The 18,467-nt window shown below is 47.5% G+C and overlaps 2 protein-coding genes across 6 annotated transcripts in view; one reads left to right on the top strand and one right to left on the bottom strand.

Annotated features, from left to right (window-relative positions):
• The window catches only part of Sh3bp5 (SH3 domain binding protein 5), a 61,688-nt gene extending 47,116 nt beyond the window's left edge, over window positions 1-14,572 (top strand). Inside the window, exons 4-9 of the mRNA XM_021182302.3 lie at window positions 131-295; window positions 8,958-9,088; window positions 10,134-10,176; window positions 10,846-11,065; window positions 12,579-12,839; window positions 13,174-14,572. Of these exons, the coding sequence (XP_021037961.1) occupies window positions 131-295; window positions 8,958-9,088; window positions 10,134-10,176; window positions 10,846-11,065; window positions 12,579-12,839; window positions 13,174-13,391 (1,038 nt within the window). The 3' untranslated portion in view covers window positions 13,392-14,572. The remainder of the gene's footprint in view (window positions 1-130; window positions 296-8,957; window positions 9,089-10,133; window positions 10,177-10,845; window positions 11,066-12,578; window positions 12,840-13,173) is intronic.
• A 1,831-nt stretch (window positions 14,573-16,403) lies between these two features.
• Window positions 16,404-18,467, bottom strand: part of Capn7 (calpain 7) — a 34,098-nt gene continuing 32,034 nt past the window's right edge. For all 5 annotated transcript variants that reach the window (XM_021182003.2, XM_085828539.1, XM_085828536.1 and 2 more), the window contains 2 exons: window positions 17,600-17,692; window positions 16,404-17,517 (listed from right to left, as the gene is read on the bottom strand). In XM_021182003.2, coding sequence (XP_021037662.1) covers window positions 17,373-17,517; window positions 17,600-17,692 — 238 coding nt within the window. In that variant the 3' untranslated portion in view covers window positions 16,404-17,372. The remainder of the gene's footprint in view (window positions 17,518-17,599; window positions 17,693-18,467) is intronic.

Below are 18,467 nucleotides of genomic sequence, written 5' to 3'. Positions count from 1 at the left end.
AGCCTGTCCAAGAGGGAGGCAGAGATGGATAGGTCAGATCTCGGGCCACTCATCTCTGGGGGTGGGAGCGATGGAACTCAGGGAGTCCTGGCCTTTGCCTCAAGCCTTACTAGACCTTCTCTCTCAACAGGCTCAGCTGGAGGCGCAGAAAGCCACACAGGACTTCCAGAGGGCCACCGAGGTACTCCGTGCAGCCAAGGAAACAATCTCCCTGGCTGAGCAGCGGCTGTTAGAGGATGACAAGCGGCAGTTTGACTCTGCTTGGCAGGAAATGCTGAACCATGCAACTCAGAGGGTAGGCGGGACCTGTGTGCGCTGGTGGTGGCTCCCCACAAGAATAGAGACAGGTTTCTAGGCAGCATGAGACCCTTCTGTAAAGGTCATGGACTGTCCAGCCTATGTCGTCTGTTGGCTGGCAAGGCTGTAAGCCATACCTGACATGACAATCTCCCAGTAACAGATGGAGATCATCTTTCTCTATATTGCCTGAAATCTGTCAGGTTCAGTTAGTCCATCCTTGTCTTGGCAGTGAAGTTGGGTTTCCGAGAGGGGCCAGGATGTTCTCCAAGGTTGGCTCCCATGACATCAGAAGGACTGCAGGTCCCAGGTGGAAGCCCCGTTAACAGTTTCGACCTGCCACTAAAGTATCTATTGTTGGTGGCTGAAGTGCCTAGACCAGAATCAAGTGGGCCCTCCTTCAGGCAGGGCCTTCCAGGTGAAGCTGGAGTCTGCAGTAGGTAGCAGCTGGGAGTGATTGTTATAGGATTAGGTCACCAGTATTTGGCTCTCTACCTGCTCCCAGGACTTCTCTCTTGGCCACCTTGCTCAGAATTGGAAGTGATATCATCTGGTCTAGGCAGACTAGTAAACAAAATACCATAAACTGGCTGGCTCTGAAACAGAAACACAGCCTCAAGTTCTGGAAGCCAGGAAGTCCAAAATCAAGGCTGACAAACATGGTGAGGATGTTTTTGGTCCTCAGAGGGCTGTCTCCTCTTAAAGTGGCAAGTGAGCCTTCTCAGACCGGCCGACCTTTCTTTCTTCCATCCTTCCCTCCTTTCTATCCTCCCTCCTCCCCTCCCTCCCTCCCTCCCTTTTCCCCTTCCTTCCTTCCTTCCTTCCTTCCTTCCTTCCTTCCTTCCTTCCTTCCTTCCTGTGCTAGGGATTGACCCCAGCACCTTTCCCACTGTAGGCAAGCACTCTGACCCTGAACCACAGCCCCACCTGGGGACCCCACTGTCCCCACAACATCACTTCCCCAAGGCCCGCCTCAGTGTCCACACTGGGGACATTTCTATTCCTGTAGGTAGGGCCCTGTGCTTGGCACTGTGGACCGGGTTTACTGGGACCACAGGATATTCTGGAGACTGCTTCTTCCTGCCAGGAGCAGCTCTTGGGCTTCTGATTCTTGGTCCCCTTGGCACTAGCCTGTCCTCCCACGAGAGTCTGGAAGACCAGTGTCAAAGCGAGGCCAGAGGTTTGTTGCAGGTCAGGCAAAGGAGCTGCCGTCCCTGATGGAAGGTGCAGGCTGTAGCTTTGGTTTTGGTGAGTGGCAGGAAGGCACTGTGGGGTAGAAACGAGGTCAGGAGTCAGTGCCAGTGGCTGTTCCCTTGTCAGTGTCCCCCACCACAGTTGCTCAAGTCCTGGGGGATCTGGTGATTAAAGATGGCCTGTGTGTCTTTAAATAGAAAAGCATGACGCACAAATGGCTTCAGGAGTCAGATCTGACTGGACTTTATACCAGCTCTCCGAGGCTGGGGATACATGCCTGTGGCTTGGCTTGGCGGCCTTGAGCCTCCTGCCCCCTAGTGGGCGTAATGCTGGTAGCCCCAGCAAGGCTGAGAAAAGTCTTACAAACCAAAGAGGAGGTTGGAAATCTTGCAAAGCATAACCAGACAGATGAAAAGATCCAGCTGACTAAACACACGCTGCAGGCCAGCCTTCATTTGGATTATCTTGCCCTCCAACCCTGCATGTAAGCAGCCATGTAAGATCTGTAGCAGCATGTAAGAGGCCATTTCAGAAGTCACCCAATGTGCCTGTTTGTGGTGGTATATGCCTATATTGCCAGTCAGGAAACTGAAACAGGAGACTCAAGGCTAACCTGAGCTACACAGGGAGGAGATCCTATCTTTTAAAAGAGGAGAGAGGAACCTCTGGATCTGTTTTATGAAAAATGCACATTTTAGTCAAGAGGTAATGAATGGCAGCGGGTCACTACTCATGAAGAGGCACCTTGAGGCCCGCACACTCTCCACAGAGCACTGTGTGTGAGTCTTTGGAAACAATGTTCTGGGTTTATGTGGAAAACAACTTTGGAGATTTACAATCTAGCTTCAGACCTCCTCAGGTCAGTGGGGGCTTCACAGTGGCCTGTGGGCCACCTGATGTGTAGCTTCTGACTAGCAAATGGAAGGACCCAGGCATCTGGTGTGGTGGCAGCAGCCTGTGACTGAGCAGGGAATTCTGGGTCTCAGGCCAGGACTTCCCCATCATGAGCGGTTCCATTGTGGTTGCATAGGCTGGCATCTGCTTTTCCTTGATCTGATGAGAAATGATCCTTCTCCTCAGAGCAGGCGGCGCTGTAGTAGAACAAGGGCTTGTATTTAGCCTGTGAGAACCCAAATCCATCACAGGCAATGGAATTAAAAAACTCACATAAAAATACTCCCAAGAGACCATGAGCTTTCCCCACTTCACTACACACTAATCAGAGCCCCCTGCCTGCAGGGCAGGCTCCGTGATGAATACAGACCCAGTGCTCCCTGCAGCTTAGATGCTCATGTTTGGCTGTGAAATAGCACAAGTGACTGTGACCCTCTGACTGAATTGAGCATTTCTCCCGATGGGGCTCGTGGGGACCATTTCCTGGCCTCGTGGGGCCAGCATGCTGGGCTGCCTTGGCAGAAGGCCATGCAGGGACTGGCTGACCTCTGGAGATACCAGGAAGCCTGATTCATTAGAGGAATGGAGCTTCATATAACTGCCTCCTCCTACATCTCCACGTGTTCCTCTCCTGAGGCCATATCTCTGTTCCCTGTGACATTAGATGGCCGTACTTGAAGCTGTAGCTGAAGCTGAGGCTAGATGTCAGGAAACCCAGTATTCTCTAGTGGTCACACACCTAATCCCATAGACAGGCCATGGGGACAGTTCTCAGCTCAGTGATGGGGAACAGCAAGCGGTTCCAGTAACAGTGCCAAGCCTGCAGCTGAGCCACCTCCCTTGGGGCACAAGGCCCAGTGCCTGTTGTTCCTCGGCACCAGAGAGAGGTTTGAGGGCAGAGGCATCTCCACTCCTTGGTGGCTTTGACTTTGAAGCCGCCTTTTGGGGAAGGCAGGGGCTTTCTATTGTTTGGGACAGGAGTGCTGCAGCAGCCTGGGAGGAATTGGCTCCAGGGGACCAGATGGTGGAAGGGTGGCCCGGACAGGAAGGCAGTCCTTGTTGATGAGCTGTCAGTGGGGCTCCTGGAGAGGAATGGACAAGACGTGCCAGCCTCTCCTCCAGCCTCCAAGTTGTCCATGCTGGGATGAAGAACCGCCTGGTGGGGGAGGGGAGCCATGTTATGCCGGTTCCCAGGGAGGCTGTGAGGAGGCAGGAGTGCTCCCCTCCCCACCTGGATGGATGTGTCAACTATCAGAGGGGGTGTGGGTGCTCCCCAGGATAAGGCCCATGTTGGGAGAATATTCTAAACCACCTGAATGGAAGAGACCGCTTTCATCTTAGCTGTTTCCTTGAGCCTTGCTCACCTGTTGCCTTCTAGCTCAGAGAGGAATGATGAAAGCTCCATTGCCTATCTTTGTGTCCCAGATCCTCATGCCACAGCCGTGTCAAATGGGACCTAGGGAATCTGTGGCGAGGTGCAGAGAAAAGACCGTTAGACGTGTTTCCTACATGTACCGTGTATCAGATGGAATGGGGATACACAGGGGATACAGCCATCACAAATAACAAACAAAACCCAGTGACATGCTTCCTCCCATCCACTACCTGAAATGCCACATACTAAGACACCCTCCCCTTCAAATGCCATCTCTGCTGCCACACTCTCTGAGTGGCCAGAGTTATTCCAGCTGCCTGGATCTCACAGGGCCTTGGAAGATACATATTCCCTCCAGAGCATTCATACCCTGCTAGGCTTTGAGCTCCAGGTTTGGCTGCTTGTTCCTTGCCACAGTAGGAGCTTGACTGGTGTAGATAGCTCTGAAGTATGGGAGTGCTGGCAGCAAGGCAGAAGCGAGCCTTGTAGAGTCTGGCATAAATACCTGACCAGCGGGGCTCCGGGAGCCAGGGCTCTCCCAAGGATGCCCCGTGCTGCTCCCACTTTCCTGGTGGAGCTTCTGTCTGTGGGCCCCGATTCTGCCTCCCCCTCATGCCCACCCCTCCCCCATCACTGCACACAGCTTGTGGCTGGTTCTAGGCCACAGATGGAGATGCTCCTTGGTTGCCTAGGCAGTCACCATGGTGACTGACATGCGTGGTGGCCACTGGGCAGGGAGCTCTGTGTGTGGTAGTAGAACTGTCTTTTCCAGCACTAGGGGTTGTGTAGGTGGAGAGGCGAGGTGCATACGAAGTAATAATGTGTCCTGATAGGGTGTGGCAATATAGCCAAGTGCTTGAGGCTTTCTCCGTGCTCCCGTTAGAGGGCCTTTGCTTGCAGCCTGGGAGCTGGGGTAGAATGAGGGCCAGTGCAGAGCTGGGGGAGCCCTGCTTCTTCCACTCTGTTCAGTTCTGTAAGTTGCAACTGTTTAATTGCATCTACTTCACGAGCACTATTCAGTTCTGTACAGAGCCTCCCACAACAGAACGAAACACATCTGATATGTCATCTGAGAAGTGTGGGGTTTTCACTTTCCATAAAGGTTGTACACTAATTCATTAAAAGCTTAAGCTCTAAACTAGATTCAAGTTATTACTGTTTCTCCAAGTGTCAAGCATGAGATAGTTTTAGTGGATTTTGTTTCATTGTGAAATGAATGTAATATTGGTGTTAGAAATCCAAAGGAAAGGATTCTTCCACTCCAGGAGTCATTTTAGCCAGCAATGTTGCTTCTCTCTAGTTCCACTCTACCCTTTTCATTTTCTTAAAAATTATTCCACAATTGTAAAACATACACATTTGTTTTTACTCTTCTTTATTTATTCTTCTCTCATACAATACATCCGGACCACAGCCTCCCCTCCCTCCTCTCCTCCCAGTACCCTCCCCCTACTCACCTACCTCCCCTTTCTCCCAGATCCACTGCTCCTTCATTTCCCTTCAGAAAAGAGCAGGCCTCCCAGGGATCCCATCCAAACATGGTATAACACAATGCAACAAGACTAGGCACAGCCCCTCATAGCAAGGATAGAAGAGGCAACCCAGTAGGAAGAAACGGGTCCCAAGAGCAGGCAAAGAGTCAGAGACACGCCCACCATCCATGGTACAGCTCTTCCTTCCCCTATAGGCTTCCCCTAGGGAAGTTCAGCTCCAGCTACTGGGAAAGTCTCCCAATGCAAGCATAAAATTCTGCTCCAGTGGGATGGTTTCCCCAGAGAAAGCGTTACTGCTCTGAGTGGGAGGCTACCCCAGCGCAAGCTCTGCTCTGGGCTCTGCTCCAGGGACAGTGTTACAGCTCTGCTGGGAAAGGTGTCCTGCAGTAAGGAGCCAAGGAATACCACAAAGCCACACCACACAACAGACCTACATGAGCGATTTGGGGGATGGGAAATCCCAGGAGGGTGACTACCTCTGCTCAGGGGAGAGAAGTAGCAGAGAACCAGGCAGAACACAGAGTTTATATAGGGTTTCTTGGGATGGGGTGCGGGCTTTCCAGGGCGACCTGGGATTGGGGCAAGCTCAGTGATTGGTGGGATTTTTTTTTTTTTTTCTTGTCAGGAAGGGCCTGGCCACTCTACCACCTTGAGGGGCTGGAACAGCCATCATTGTTGTTTTAACCATTTAGGTGGGTAGGACAATCTGGGGGTGGAGCCTAGCTGCTGGAGCTCCTTCGGTGAGGCCTGGACACTTGTGTGCCTTGAAGGTTTGCAAAATTTACAGGAAAAGCCTTCCCCGAATATGAGTTGGTGTAAAATTGGCATAAGTGGCCAATACCCACTACCACAGTTGGGAGTCCCACAAAAACTCCAAGCTAAACAACCACATGTGTATGGTGCACAGTGCCTGGAACAGATCTATGTGGACTCTGGAAGTCCCTGGGAGCCTTGCTGGTTGATTCTGTGGGTCGTGATCCTATGGTGTCTGTCTTAGTTAGGGTTTCTATTCCTGCACAAACATCATGACCAAGAAGCAAGTTGGGGAGGAAAGGGTTTATTCGGCTTACACTTCCATGCTGCTGTTCATCACCAAAGGAAGCCAGGACTGGAACTCAAGCAGGTCAGGAAGCAGGAGCTGATGCAGAGGCCATGGAGGCATGTTCTTTATTGGCTTGCCTCTCCTGGCTTGCTCAGCCTGCTCTCTTATAGAATCCAAGACTACCAGCCCAGAGATGGTCCCACCCACAGGGGCCTTTCCCCCTTGATCACTAATTGAGAAAATGCCTTACAGTTGGATCTCATGGAGGCATTTCCTCAACTGAAGCTCCTTTCTCTGTGATAACTCCAGCTGTGTCAAGTTGACACAACACCAGCCAGTACAGTGTCCTTGACCCCTTTGGCTTCTACAGCCCTACCTCCCACTTTTCTGCAGAGTTCCCTGAGCTCTGCCTATTGGCTGTGGCTCTCAGCATCTGCTCCCACCAGAGGCAGCCTCTCTGATGGCAATGGGCTGGGCACTCATCTCTGAGTATGGCAGAATATTGTTAGGGATCATTTCATTGACTTTTTTTCTGTCAGTAGAAACATACACTTCATACTAAGATAAAAGCATAATTATTATACAAGTATAAATTATTGCCATGGTGATGGTTTTTACCTGATTAAAGAGGAAATTACTGTTATACTAGCTCTGAATCTTTGGATTCTAAGTAATTGGATTTAGTCATTACTTAAAAAAAAAAAAAGTCTGAGGGAGTCACTCCTTCCCAAGTGACTCCATCTTAAGTCAAGCTGACAAAAATTAACGGGCACCATTGGCTCCTTGTCAGCTTGACATACTAACACATCACTTCTAAACCATGTTTCCAAGAATTCTTATTAATATCACAGTATAAAATACAGGCCAGAGTCAGGTATGTGGTACATACCTTTAATCCCAGCAGTCAGGAGACTGAGACAGTAGATCTCAGAATTCTAGGTCAGCCAGGGCTACATAGCTTACCCTCAAAAACGAAAATAAAAGAAAACCAATAAAATGCAGTCAAGGATTTCAAAGTCCAGCGGCAGGTTAGAGAGGTGGCCCAGCGGCAGGTTAGAGAGGTGGCCCAGCGGCAGGTTAGAGAGGACCATAGGGCCCAGGTTCTACTCTCAGCACCACCCAGCTTACAGCTGCCTGTAACTCCAGTCCCAGGGAATCCATCACCCTCCTCTGACTTCTGCAGGCCACAGGCACTCATGTGGTGCACAGACATACATGCAGGCAAAACACTCAAATACATAAAATAAAAGTAATATATCTAAAAGATATTTTCAGGGTCCCATTGTCAAAACTTTCAACATAGAGGTCCAAGATTGACTTTATTCTTGTAAAATAAAATAAAATAAAACCCAACCAAACAAAAACAAGTTAAATACTTTACTCAAAAAGGGGTAGGACAGTTGGGTCAAACCAAAGCCCAACATCTAGGAGCATAAATCAGACTCTGTAGTTCAGTGCCCGGCATCTGGGACTCCTTCATAGTCTGGATCCAAAAGGCAGGCGCCTCCAGCTCTGCTATCCACAGCTCGTGCACAGCTTGTCTCATAGACTAGGTCAGAGGGTGCCAATACCTGTGTGCTTCTTTACCCTCGGGTTTCACACACCATAGCCCTTTCTAAAGTTGTCCTGCAGGTCTCTAACAGCGGGGCCAAGGACTATGGCCCACTGAGCCCCTCTGCCCCGCCCCCTTAACAGAGCCTGACCCCGGGACCTTGCCAAACCTCTCTGCTGTTCCTCTGATTCTGAAGCCCAGTGTGGCTGTAAGTAGAAGTCAGGGAAAGTAGTTGTTCATGTGGGCTCTCTCAGACCAGGCATTAATCCAGGGAAGACCAGCATGTCCCACATCTCTCCTTGGTGTGGGCCACTCAAGCCTCTTGCTGTTGTTTTATCAATAGGGTTAGTACCCTGTTCCCACCAGAACTCTATCTTTCTCTTAATGGTGGTGTTTTTCATACTTCAAACTCTAATATGAAAGCCAGGCGGTAGTGGCGCACGCCTTTAATCCCAGCACTCAGGAGGCAGAGGCAGGCAGATTTCTGAGTTCGAGGCCAGCCTGGTCTACAAAGTGAGTTCCAGGACAGCCAGGGCTATACAGAGAAACCCTACCTCGAGAAAACCAAAACCAACCCTCTAATATGAACAACTTTGTTTTAAATGTAAAGTCTGACCCTTACGCATGCTGGGCTTTTCTGTGCCTAGCTAATCTGAGGACTTTGGGGAAAGACTGCCCCGCTGGCTTTTCTGCTGTTGTGCCTAGTTTTGATGCTTGTTTTAGTCTTGATGTTCTTTTAGTGAGGTAGCTCTTGGGCTTTTTGACCATTTGCCTGTCCATCAGGCTGGCCCCAGGGCTCCCACAAGTTCTACATGCCTGAGCAGAAAAAAAAAAGTAGGTATTGGTTGAATCTGAGTATTTCAAAATTTTCTCAAGATTTTTTTTTCCTATTTTCTTTCCCAGTCACTGTCATAGCCACCTTGGGTTTGTTATCTGACAGGCTTTTCCAGAACAGATCAGGAAGAAAGCAGATCCTATTTTATTGAAATTTAATCTGTCTTCCTGTTGATTTACTCAGGGACTTCTTTTTTTAAATGAAATGAGTATACACAGTATAAGTCAGGAGCTGTTCTGGGCCTGACCTGGCTTGTCTCTGCTGTTGTTTGGAAGGTCATGGAGGCCGAGCAGACCAAGACAAGGAGTGAGCTAGTACACAAGGAGACAGCAGCCAGGTACAACGCCGCCATGGGTCGCATGCGCCAGCTGGAGAAGAAACTCAAGCGAGCCATCAACAAGTCCAAGTAAGTCCGGCTCTTCTGCGTCTGCTCTGCCTTTTATGTACTCTCATGGGGGACTGTCTGAGCAAGTGCTTTTATGTAGGCCCTGGAGTTCCCTGCTCAGCGAGCTGTTCCCCAGTAGTAGTCTGCATCTGCTCTGCAGGTTGCTTTGTTTGGTGTGAGCACATGGAGCCTAACGTCCCTGGTGCCCTCTGTCCACTTCTCTCACACTTACCCTGCTCACTCATCACTAACGAGGTTAAGGAAACAGACTTTCTGTGGGCACATTCTGCCAACGTTTCCATGTTATTGTTTTGTTTGTTTGGTGACACTTGTCTGCCTACATACCACTCTGTGTCCCCATGGAATGACTTCAGGGCTCCAGTGGGCTCACTCTGTCTTCCTGTCGCTTTGATGACACTCTGCCCTGTTCTCCCTCTTTGGCATCCATGTTCACATCTTCCACCTGGACATCTATACATCTACCACATATTCTATACACCAGTGCTGGCCACTAAAGGGAGCTTATGCCCAAGTTTCAGATTTTCCTTACATACCAGAGGGGTCCTGCAAGGTGTCGTCGCCATTAGCAATTACAGATGCAGGACTTAGGAATTTGATGGAGGAGGAACAGCTCAGACACCAGAGCTGCTACAAAGTACCAGCTCTTCTGTCTGACCCAGAGTGCATGGGACTTGTCATTTTCCTTGCCTGTAACCTAGTCTACTAGTTGTCTAGTCTTGGTTGCTGTACAGGAGGACTGAATTGAAGTTGCTAGGCCCAGCTGTCAGGGAGTGGCGTTGCTTTCTTCCATAGTTGGTCTCAGCAGAGCGAGTATTTTAAGCAGCCTGTTCTCAGCCCCAGTAGGCCAAAGCAGCCACCCTACAGAGCAAAACAAGCCAGGGAATAGTTTCCAAAACCACGAGACGGCCTTCCTTGGATTAGCCAACGGCTCTGCTGGGGTGTTACTGCCGTGGCCTATATGCTGAATGGCCTGACTAGCTGTGATGGATGGCTCTAGAATTCATGAGATCATATTCTTACAGGGTTGTTCTTCTGTCTTCTACAGGCCTTATTTTGAGCTAAAGGCAAAGTACTACGTGCAGCTTGAGGTATGTGTGACCTTGTATTTGTCACTAATATTTTGTTCCCCATCCCTCCTCAAATTCAAAACTCAACTTTAATGTGGCACTAGGCCTTAAATGCCCTGCTGTGAGGGGAGAATGGAGAAACATAGTTCTAGACTTCAGTTCTCAACATGGTCTTGGGTGTTGCGTGTTGTGCAGCGCTATCAGCATTTGCGAGCTCTCAACTGCTTGTTGTATTGTGCCAGCCTTTATTAGGTCTCAGTGTGAGTGCCCAAGACAAGCTGCCCTAAGAACATTCTGGTAGAGTACCCAGGCTCCCCACCCTATGTCAGAACCTATCTGCATTGTAAATGACCCTACAGGTGATTCAGATATGGGCCAGGAACCTCTATCAGGAACCAAGTGAGGAGGCTGCAGGACTTAATGTGTCTACAGTTCCTCCTGTGAGGGCTGCATTCTATTAGTGACCATCTCCATATTCTCGTCTGTCATATGGCCTGGTGTGGAGATGAAAGAGATGTTCTTAACATTGAATGGGGAGCCATGAGTGAAAGTCACTGGATCCTTCTCTAGTCAATTATCTTGGGTGTGTCAAGAAGTTCTTTTGTGTTGTAATCATGTGTCGCCCCCCCTCCATCAGTGGGGACATCCAGGGCCACGTTGGCTTACCAAGTTCCCCATCTTCCAATTCAGCAACTGAAGAAGACAGTGGATGACCTTCAGGCCAAGCTGGCCCTGGCAAAGGGCGAGTACAAGGCAGCCCTGAAGAGCCTGGAGAGGATCTCAGATGAGATACATGAGCGGCGGCGTTCCAATGCCATGGGGCCCCGGGGCTGTGGTGTGGGGGCAGAGGGCAGCATCACCTCAGTGGAGAACCTGCCTGTAAGCAAACCTGAGCCTGACGCCATTTCTGGTGAGTCTGACCAGCAGGGATCGGTGTGTGTGATCTGCTTTTTTTGCCCATCACAGATGAATGTGAGAGCTGGGCAGCCTACAGGCTGTTTTGGTGGTTTCTCATGTATTATGGGACACTGTGTTCATCTGATTGCTACCGAGTATTAGTGTTCTGTGGTCCAGTAAGATTGGAAAATGTTCCACCTCTCCCCATCTCAGGCAGTCTAAGTACACAGGAGAGCATTCAAGACTTTAAGGAGTTCTGAGGAAAGGTGTAATAGGGACTTGCGATCCAGATTTGATTCAGTTCCCATTTCACCAACGATGGGGGACAGAGGGGCCTTGATGTGTTTGCTGTGTCAGCTGCATAATGAGGGTCTACTCTGCTACACAGGGTGCTGAGAAGACACCTGGCAGCTCTCCCTAGGGTCTGAGCACATGGGTCTCCTCTGTTCAGGGATATCCTGTGCAGAAATGATAGGATTGACGTAGCTTCCGTTAATCAAGAAAACTACTGCTCTCCCTTTCCTGTGTGCTTAGGCTTCCTCCTCAGCGACTCTTTTTTTTTTTTTCCTTTTCCTTATTACTATTATTAAAAAAAATAATTTGTATCTTTCCCACATGAATCTATGTATACCACATAATTGCCTGCTATCAGAAGAGGATACTGGGTCTTGTGGAATTAGTTATTAGCTGCCATGTAAGTGCTGGAAATCAAACCTGGGTCCTCTGGAAGAGCGTCTCTGGCCCCACCTTCTGCAAGTGTTAAAGGCCATCAACAAATGCTGAATTGCCAGGTTGAAGGGAAATGAAACTAAAATGTAACCAATGCCTATGTATTGAGTTACTTTACATATTACCTCATTAATCCTGTGCACAGAGCATCCTGAAGCTGGGCAGTCAAGTAACTTACAAGGCCACACAGTCAGCAGTGGCGTTAGGATATGAGTTCAGATCTGGACCCATTTCCTAGCACAGTACTTGTATCAATCCTCTCTGGAATGCTAGGCCATGTTTAAAGACGGTCACAGGCACAATGGGAACCAGGAAGGATCTTAAGAGTGCAGGCTGAAGAGGTTTTGAAAACAAGAATGGCCTGTCTCTGAGCCTCAGTTCTTCTGTCCACAAACTCAGGGTCAGCTAGAATACTGGAAAGGAACACTGTACTTTGTAGCGTGTCTGTTGAGATCAGAAGTTATCAGACATCTCACCCGGGCCTACCCCTCCTTCCAGCAGCTCTTGCTGCTTCTGTCTTCCTTCCGAGACTGCCCAGTAGAGGCTACATTACAAAGGGCTAGTCTGAATTTACCTTCCCTTTTCCTTCAGCGCTGGGGATGGAACTCAGGCCTTTGTATATGCTGGACAAGGCACTTCCTTTCAAACTGTTCTGGTCAGCCAGGTTCAGGAGCGATGCAGGTCCTGCAGGCTCCATGTTGTGTGAGCATGTCCAGCAGAGAGCATGTCTGCAGGCATTGAGGGACTGGGCTACTACCTGGCAGATCCCATGTGATTAATGTCCTCTCTCATCACAGTGGCATCAGAAGCCTTTGAAGATGACAACTGCAGCAACTTGGTGTCTGAAGATGACTCGGAAACCCAGTCTGTGTCCAGCTTTAGTTCGGGACCGACAAGTCCGTCTGAAATACCTGACCAGTTCCCTGCAGTGGCAAGGCCCGGCAGCCTGGATCTGCCCAGCCCTGTGTCCCTGTCAGAATTTGGGATGATGTTCCCAATACTGGGTCCTCGAAGTGAATGCAGTGGGGCCTCCTCCCCTGAATGTGAGGTCGAACGAGGTAGGTTGCAGCTCAACTTGTGCACTGTCTATGCCCTTCTACGGTCCTGGCCAACTTCAACCAAGCAGAACTCAGGTCCCATGTCTCCCCTAAGCACAGTCCTCTCGGCAAGTTCCTGTTGGAGAGGTTCACTTCCTAGCTGTAAAATGAGAATGGTACATCTCATCTCTAAGAACCGATTAGTGAGTGCGCGTCGTGTGCCACCCAGTGCTGGAGAACCTCTGAGATGTATGCTGGGCAGCAGGAATGGCAGAGGGCTCAGGTGGCTGATGCTGGTGCCTATGGAACTCTTGAAACTGACCGCCCCCATTTGGCAATCTTTGTATCTCTGCAGGAGACAGAGCAGAAGGGGCCGAGAATAAAATGAGTGACAAAGCCAACAACAACCGTGTTCTCAGCAGCACCAACGGCGGCAGTGGCAGGAGCAGGAGCCAAAGCAGCACGTCCCTTGAGGGCCAGGCCTTGGAAACCCGGATGAAGCAGCTCTCCCTACAGTGCTCAAAAGGAAGAGATGGAATTATGGCTGACATAAAAATGGTGCAGATTGGCTGATCCACCCAAGGGCTATGGCCTATGTGCAGATCATATTTATACATGAAATTCAAGAACATTGTGCCAATAATCATTTAACATAAGAAGCCAAATAGTATGCATTTACTCTAAACTGCACTAACCAAGTTTCAGTGACCTTGAGGGCTAAACATTTTCCCTCTGGTAAGAGCTCTTGGGCTGGTGTGCTTTTCGGAGCAGAGCCATTGCAGGTAAACCGTGACCAGGGAGGGTCACGGTCTTTGCAGAGCATTCCCTGTAGTGGCAGCGTGGAAGCAATAACTAGTTTCTGAGAAAGAACCTGCAGGGCCAGGAGGAGAGCTGGACACTTAGCCAGACTGGGGTCAGCAGCCTTCATCTCTATCCCCACTTCCCCTTCTTCTTGGGGAAACAGATGTTCTCTCCATTACATCACAGGGCACACACACACACACACACACAAACTCAAGTGTTCAGAACACACTGCTGCAACAACAGTGCTGGAACACAGTTCCTCATCACCACCGCTGGTGCTCGCTCAGAGGGCTTTCAGAAGCCTGTCTTCTGGGAAACCTGTTGAACCATTTCCTAGGAAAGCTACCATGAACTGCACTTTTTAGGGTTGGGGACGGTGAATGCCAATGTGGGGACGTAGATATCATAGAGGGGATCTGTGGCTGGGGGCAGTTTGTAGCCTGAGCTTAGCCTGCCAGCCAAGGGGCTTTATTCTAAGAGAAGTGCATGTGAGGAATGGTTGCCATTGCTCTGATCTAGATTGACAAGGAGTTCATTTCTCTGTAGACTGTAATTCCTACAATACCTGAGATTATTTAAGGTTTATGCTGCACCTAGTATTCCTTAGAGGAAGCTGTCCTTAAAGCTAGGAGGGAATGGGCATGGTTGGTAAATAGAAGCAATGGATCTGTTATGCTAATAGTAGTGTCTAGACATAGTGCTTATGGTTATGCATATTTAGAGCACTGTATTTTATTTGTCCTGTTTTATTAATCTACCATTTCTGAAAGAAAAGAAAAAAGAAAACAACTCCCCATTTACAACTGTTAATTTTAGCCATGTGTGTATAGCTCTTCATACACTAGTGGTTTCTTTTTTATTGATGGACACAGTATCCTTATTACAAGGTTATTTTGTACTTGTTTTATTACCTTGAGTGTAATAAAAGCTGAGAAGACTTTGTGACTTCCGATGAGAAAGTCCACTGTTGTCTGTCTTCTCCTCTTGCCTTGTTAAGAAAGATCATGGGTGCTGGGGGCATCTGTTCTCCTTTTCAGGTAAGGTGATGATGGAGCCTGGAAATTTTAGCTCACATACCAAGGTCTGGATTAGAATTCCCACTTTTGCTGTTACAAAGGTGAGCACTGAGAAGAGACAGGCAGGCAGTTCCAGGTGACAGTCCCGAGAAGAGAAGCTTTTAGTTTCACTGGCCAGCATAGTCTTAGGGGCAGGGGGAACATACTGTTATATGGTCTCATCTACTCAGTCTGACTTAATTTGTGGCACTAAGGTACTTTTTCTAATGGAAATCTGAGAGTAGCTGTCCTCAGACAAACCAGAAGAGGGTATCAGATTCCATTACAGATGGCTGTGAGCCACCATGTGGTTGCTGGGAATTGAACTTAGGACCTTTGGAAGAACAGCCAGTGTTCTTAACCATTGACCATCTCTTCAGCCCCCAGTACTGGACTTTATCATGTATATGCTACATACTGAAATGTGCTGTGGGATTAAGTGCCGAGTGATCATAAGTGCTTTGCCTGTTAAATTCCATCTCAGAGTTGGTGGGAGTCCCTTTCAATTGCTCTGTTCTGACAGTGAGGCACTGCTCATTTCCCCTTCCTGTCAACATTTCTGAGGTAAAGTTGTGTAGTCTATTTCTGGCAGAGACTAGAAAACAGAATATTCTCGTGTTGGGAAGTTTAGTGCTATATCCCTTCTGTGGGCACAGGCATTTCACAGCATACCTTCCTGCTTTGGTTCCTCTCACCCTGTCTCCCACAGCAGGAAGGTCAGAAACCTTCGACCCTGCCTCATGGTCACTTCCTTGCCTGTCTCCCTTCACGCTTCCAGATTAGAGCAGTGCCACTCTTGTCATCTCAGCCTCCTCTGCCATGTTGGGGACTCACTCTCACACCTGTCCTCCTCCGTGTCTCTCAAGTTACCATTTCTGAAATTTAGCCAATTTCAGTTTTTGGCCCTCCAGCTCATGTTTGATTTTTTTTGAGGTGACCACAATAACTGAACCATGTACTGCTAATTCTAGAATAGTGATAATTTCCTTTACCTTGTGTGTGGGGTGAGGGTGGGGGGTAAGAGGAGTTTCTTCTTTAAGTCTGAGCATCTATGTGTATATTGAAATTAGATCCCTGAACCACCTTCCTCTCTCTAGCTATTTCTCATTTTAAAATCTGTTCCACAATGGTGCTTCTGATTCAATAGAGTCATATTCCTACTACCGATTCCAGCCTGCTGTCCCCACATAGAAAGCAGGTGGGCCACTAAATCAGGGCGGCCCCGGGTTAAAGCTTTTGAACCTAAAGCAAGACCGTTCAGGCTTGTTTCCCCTGTTGTAAAAAGCAGTAATAAAGCCAATGAGAAGATTAAAAAGAATATGCAAGGTGAATAAGTTCATAGTAAAAATAGCTCCTAGCTATTTCTCTGTTCTGTGTTTATGGCATTCAGATGACAGGTCTTGAAAGTGTGTGTTGAGCCTTACCTATATCAAGAGTCAACACTTTAAATATAGGTCTTCTCTGCTGGGTTTTTGTTTGTTTGTGGTGTGTATGTGTGCTGGGGATTGAACTCAGGGCTAAGCCAAGTGCTGTGCCATTGAGTGGCCTCACAGCTTTCTATTATGTTTTTGAGGGCAGAAATTAACTCATATTTAGTAAGTTCATGTGGCTAATTTTAGCCAAGTGAAATCTCATTGGTTTTATTCTTGAAGCAAGTATTTCTATGCATGTCTGTCTTCTTCTACAGGGACATAAAATCAAGTTCTGGACATTAAACTACATACAGTTTCCATAAGTATAAATATTTTATTTCAATCAAAGGCAGTAGAAATAGATTTGATAATTATAAAGTCGAGACAATGACAGATCCCATCCTATTTTCCAGAACTTGAAAATCTTGAGCATCAATCTGCAGTGATGATTTTATGTAAACACTAATTCCTGACCACTCACTTTTTATGAATGCTGTATAACTCAGTCACCATATACTAAATTCTCAAGGACTCCCCAAGTCCCCATGATGAAAGCACTGACTACAGAGCAATTAAAACCCCTACCGTTAAACCTCAGCATTTCCAGTCTGATTGCTACATTCACCAACCTGCTAAGAACTAAGAACGGCAACAGTAAATATACTTCAGTTCTCTCTACAATGGACAATGCATCTAACACTGACAACCTTCATTCTTAAGCCTGAGCATCTCCATGCTAAGCTAAACAGCGTTTTTTTTAAAGCTTAACATCTACGCAACAATAAACATTTAAAGACACAATGAAAAATTCAAATTAGTTGCAGTGACCTAATTCATTTGGTAATTAGTTGCTTTAGATGTATGGTGGGGTCAACATAAATGGGCTAAACGTACGTGCTCTGTAAAAACAGGAAACATAAGTATTTCAAGATCCTAAAATAGGCTGCTCTTGCACTCAGTAGACCTGTGGTCCTCATTGTCCTCCTCATGTCCTATTAGCAAAAGCATCTCCCAGTGATGGCTGAATCTAGCCTGTAATTTACAGAGCCAGCCACTGAGTACATGCCTGCTCTGTATGCACAAAACCATGTAAACAGTATTTCAGGTGATTAAGGTAATTCTCGCTATCTAAAATCCTTACCAAACACCACAACAAGCACCAGACTCCGTAACATGCTTTTGATTTAATTCCATTCTGATGGTTCACCATCGTGATTTGTCTCCTTGTCTGAAGAGCTGTAGACTGGGAAATATGGAATCCAGTAATAGCTGAGAGTTCTCGGTCATTGGAGTTGTGTTGTCTTGATGGGGACAGTACTATTAAAGTCCAAGAAAAAAGGTCCTTCTTGTTTAGGCAAAAAAGTACTGGGGATGATATTAAAGATCCCAGCAGGTATGTTTTCCAGTTCTAAGTAGCAAAATCCACACCTATATTCAGGGAAAATGAGAATAAGGTTTGTAGACTATCATGCCCCACAAAGTGTAAACTGAACACAAATGCCAACGTTACCTATAGTCACCACTAGATTTCCTCTGAAAGCCATGAGGACCAGGATCTCCCATTATGGAAACTGCTACAACCTCAAATCCAACACTGTATTGCCTAGTGTTAAAATCAAACAGCATTCCTGTATTAGTAAGCAGTTTCAAATACACCTTATATAAAACATTTCTATGCATATATATATGCTCCAATTTTACCAAAAGAAAACAGTACTCTGAAATTATGTATACCATTTTCACTCATGATTTCTACCTAGTTTTGAAATTGAATCCATAAAGACAAATAATGCATTAAGCTTACCTTAAAACATACTTTTTGTTTCATTGCTTTTGAGACAGGTCTCATTAATTAGCCCTGACTGTCCTGGAACTCACTACATAGACCAAGCTGGCCTCAAACTCACAAAGAGCTGCCTGCTTCTGCCACCTGAGTGCTGGAATTAAAGGCATTGTACCATCACTCCAGGCTAAACTTATCATTTCACATGCATTTCTAAATGAAATATTATCACTGTAATTGACAGAAAAGCCTACACAACAGAAGCAAGCCAGGAATAGAATCTAAGTTCATGTAATAGTATATGGCCCATATGGCATTCCAAGAACCGCTCACTCATAGAAAAACATGTTGATCTGCGTTTCATACCAGATATCCATTTGTACTATATCTAATCTGTAACCTAGAACTGAGTTTTAGCCCTGATGTGAGATGGGTCAAATCACTATTATATGTGTGTGGATGCTGAATTCCATACCACTTACTGACGACTGGCCTCTACCTGTAGTGCCATCACTATCCACACATCGGATCTAACATATCCTCATTAACTTAAAACTAAGGATGATTCGGAGTCAGTGAGGATACAGCTTAGGAT

This window comes from Mus caroli, unplaced genomic scaffold (assembly GCF_978045245.1).
Source record: "Mus caroli unplaced genomic scaffold, Mus_caroli_1 scaffold_12, whole genome shotgun sequence".
Taxonomy (NCBI): Eukaryota; Metazoa; Chordata; class Mammalia; order Rodentia; family Muridae; genus Mus; species Mus caroli.
Note: the sequence above shows the minus strand (reverse complement) of the source record. Positions and strands in the feature narration are given on the sequence as shown.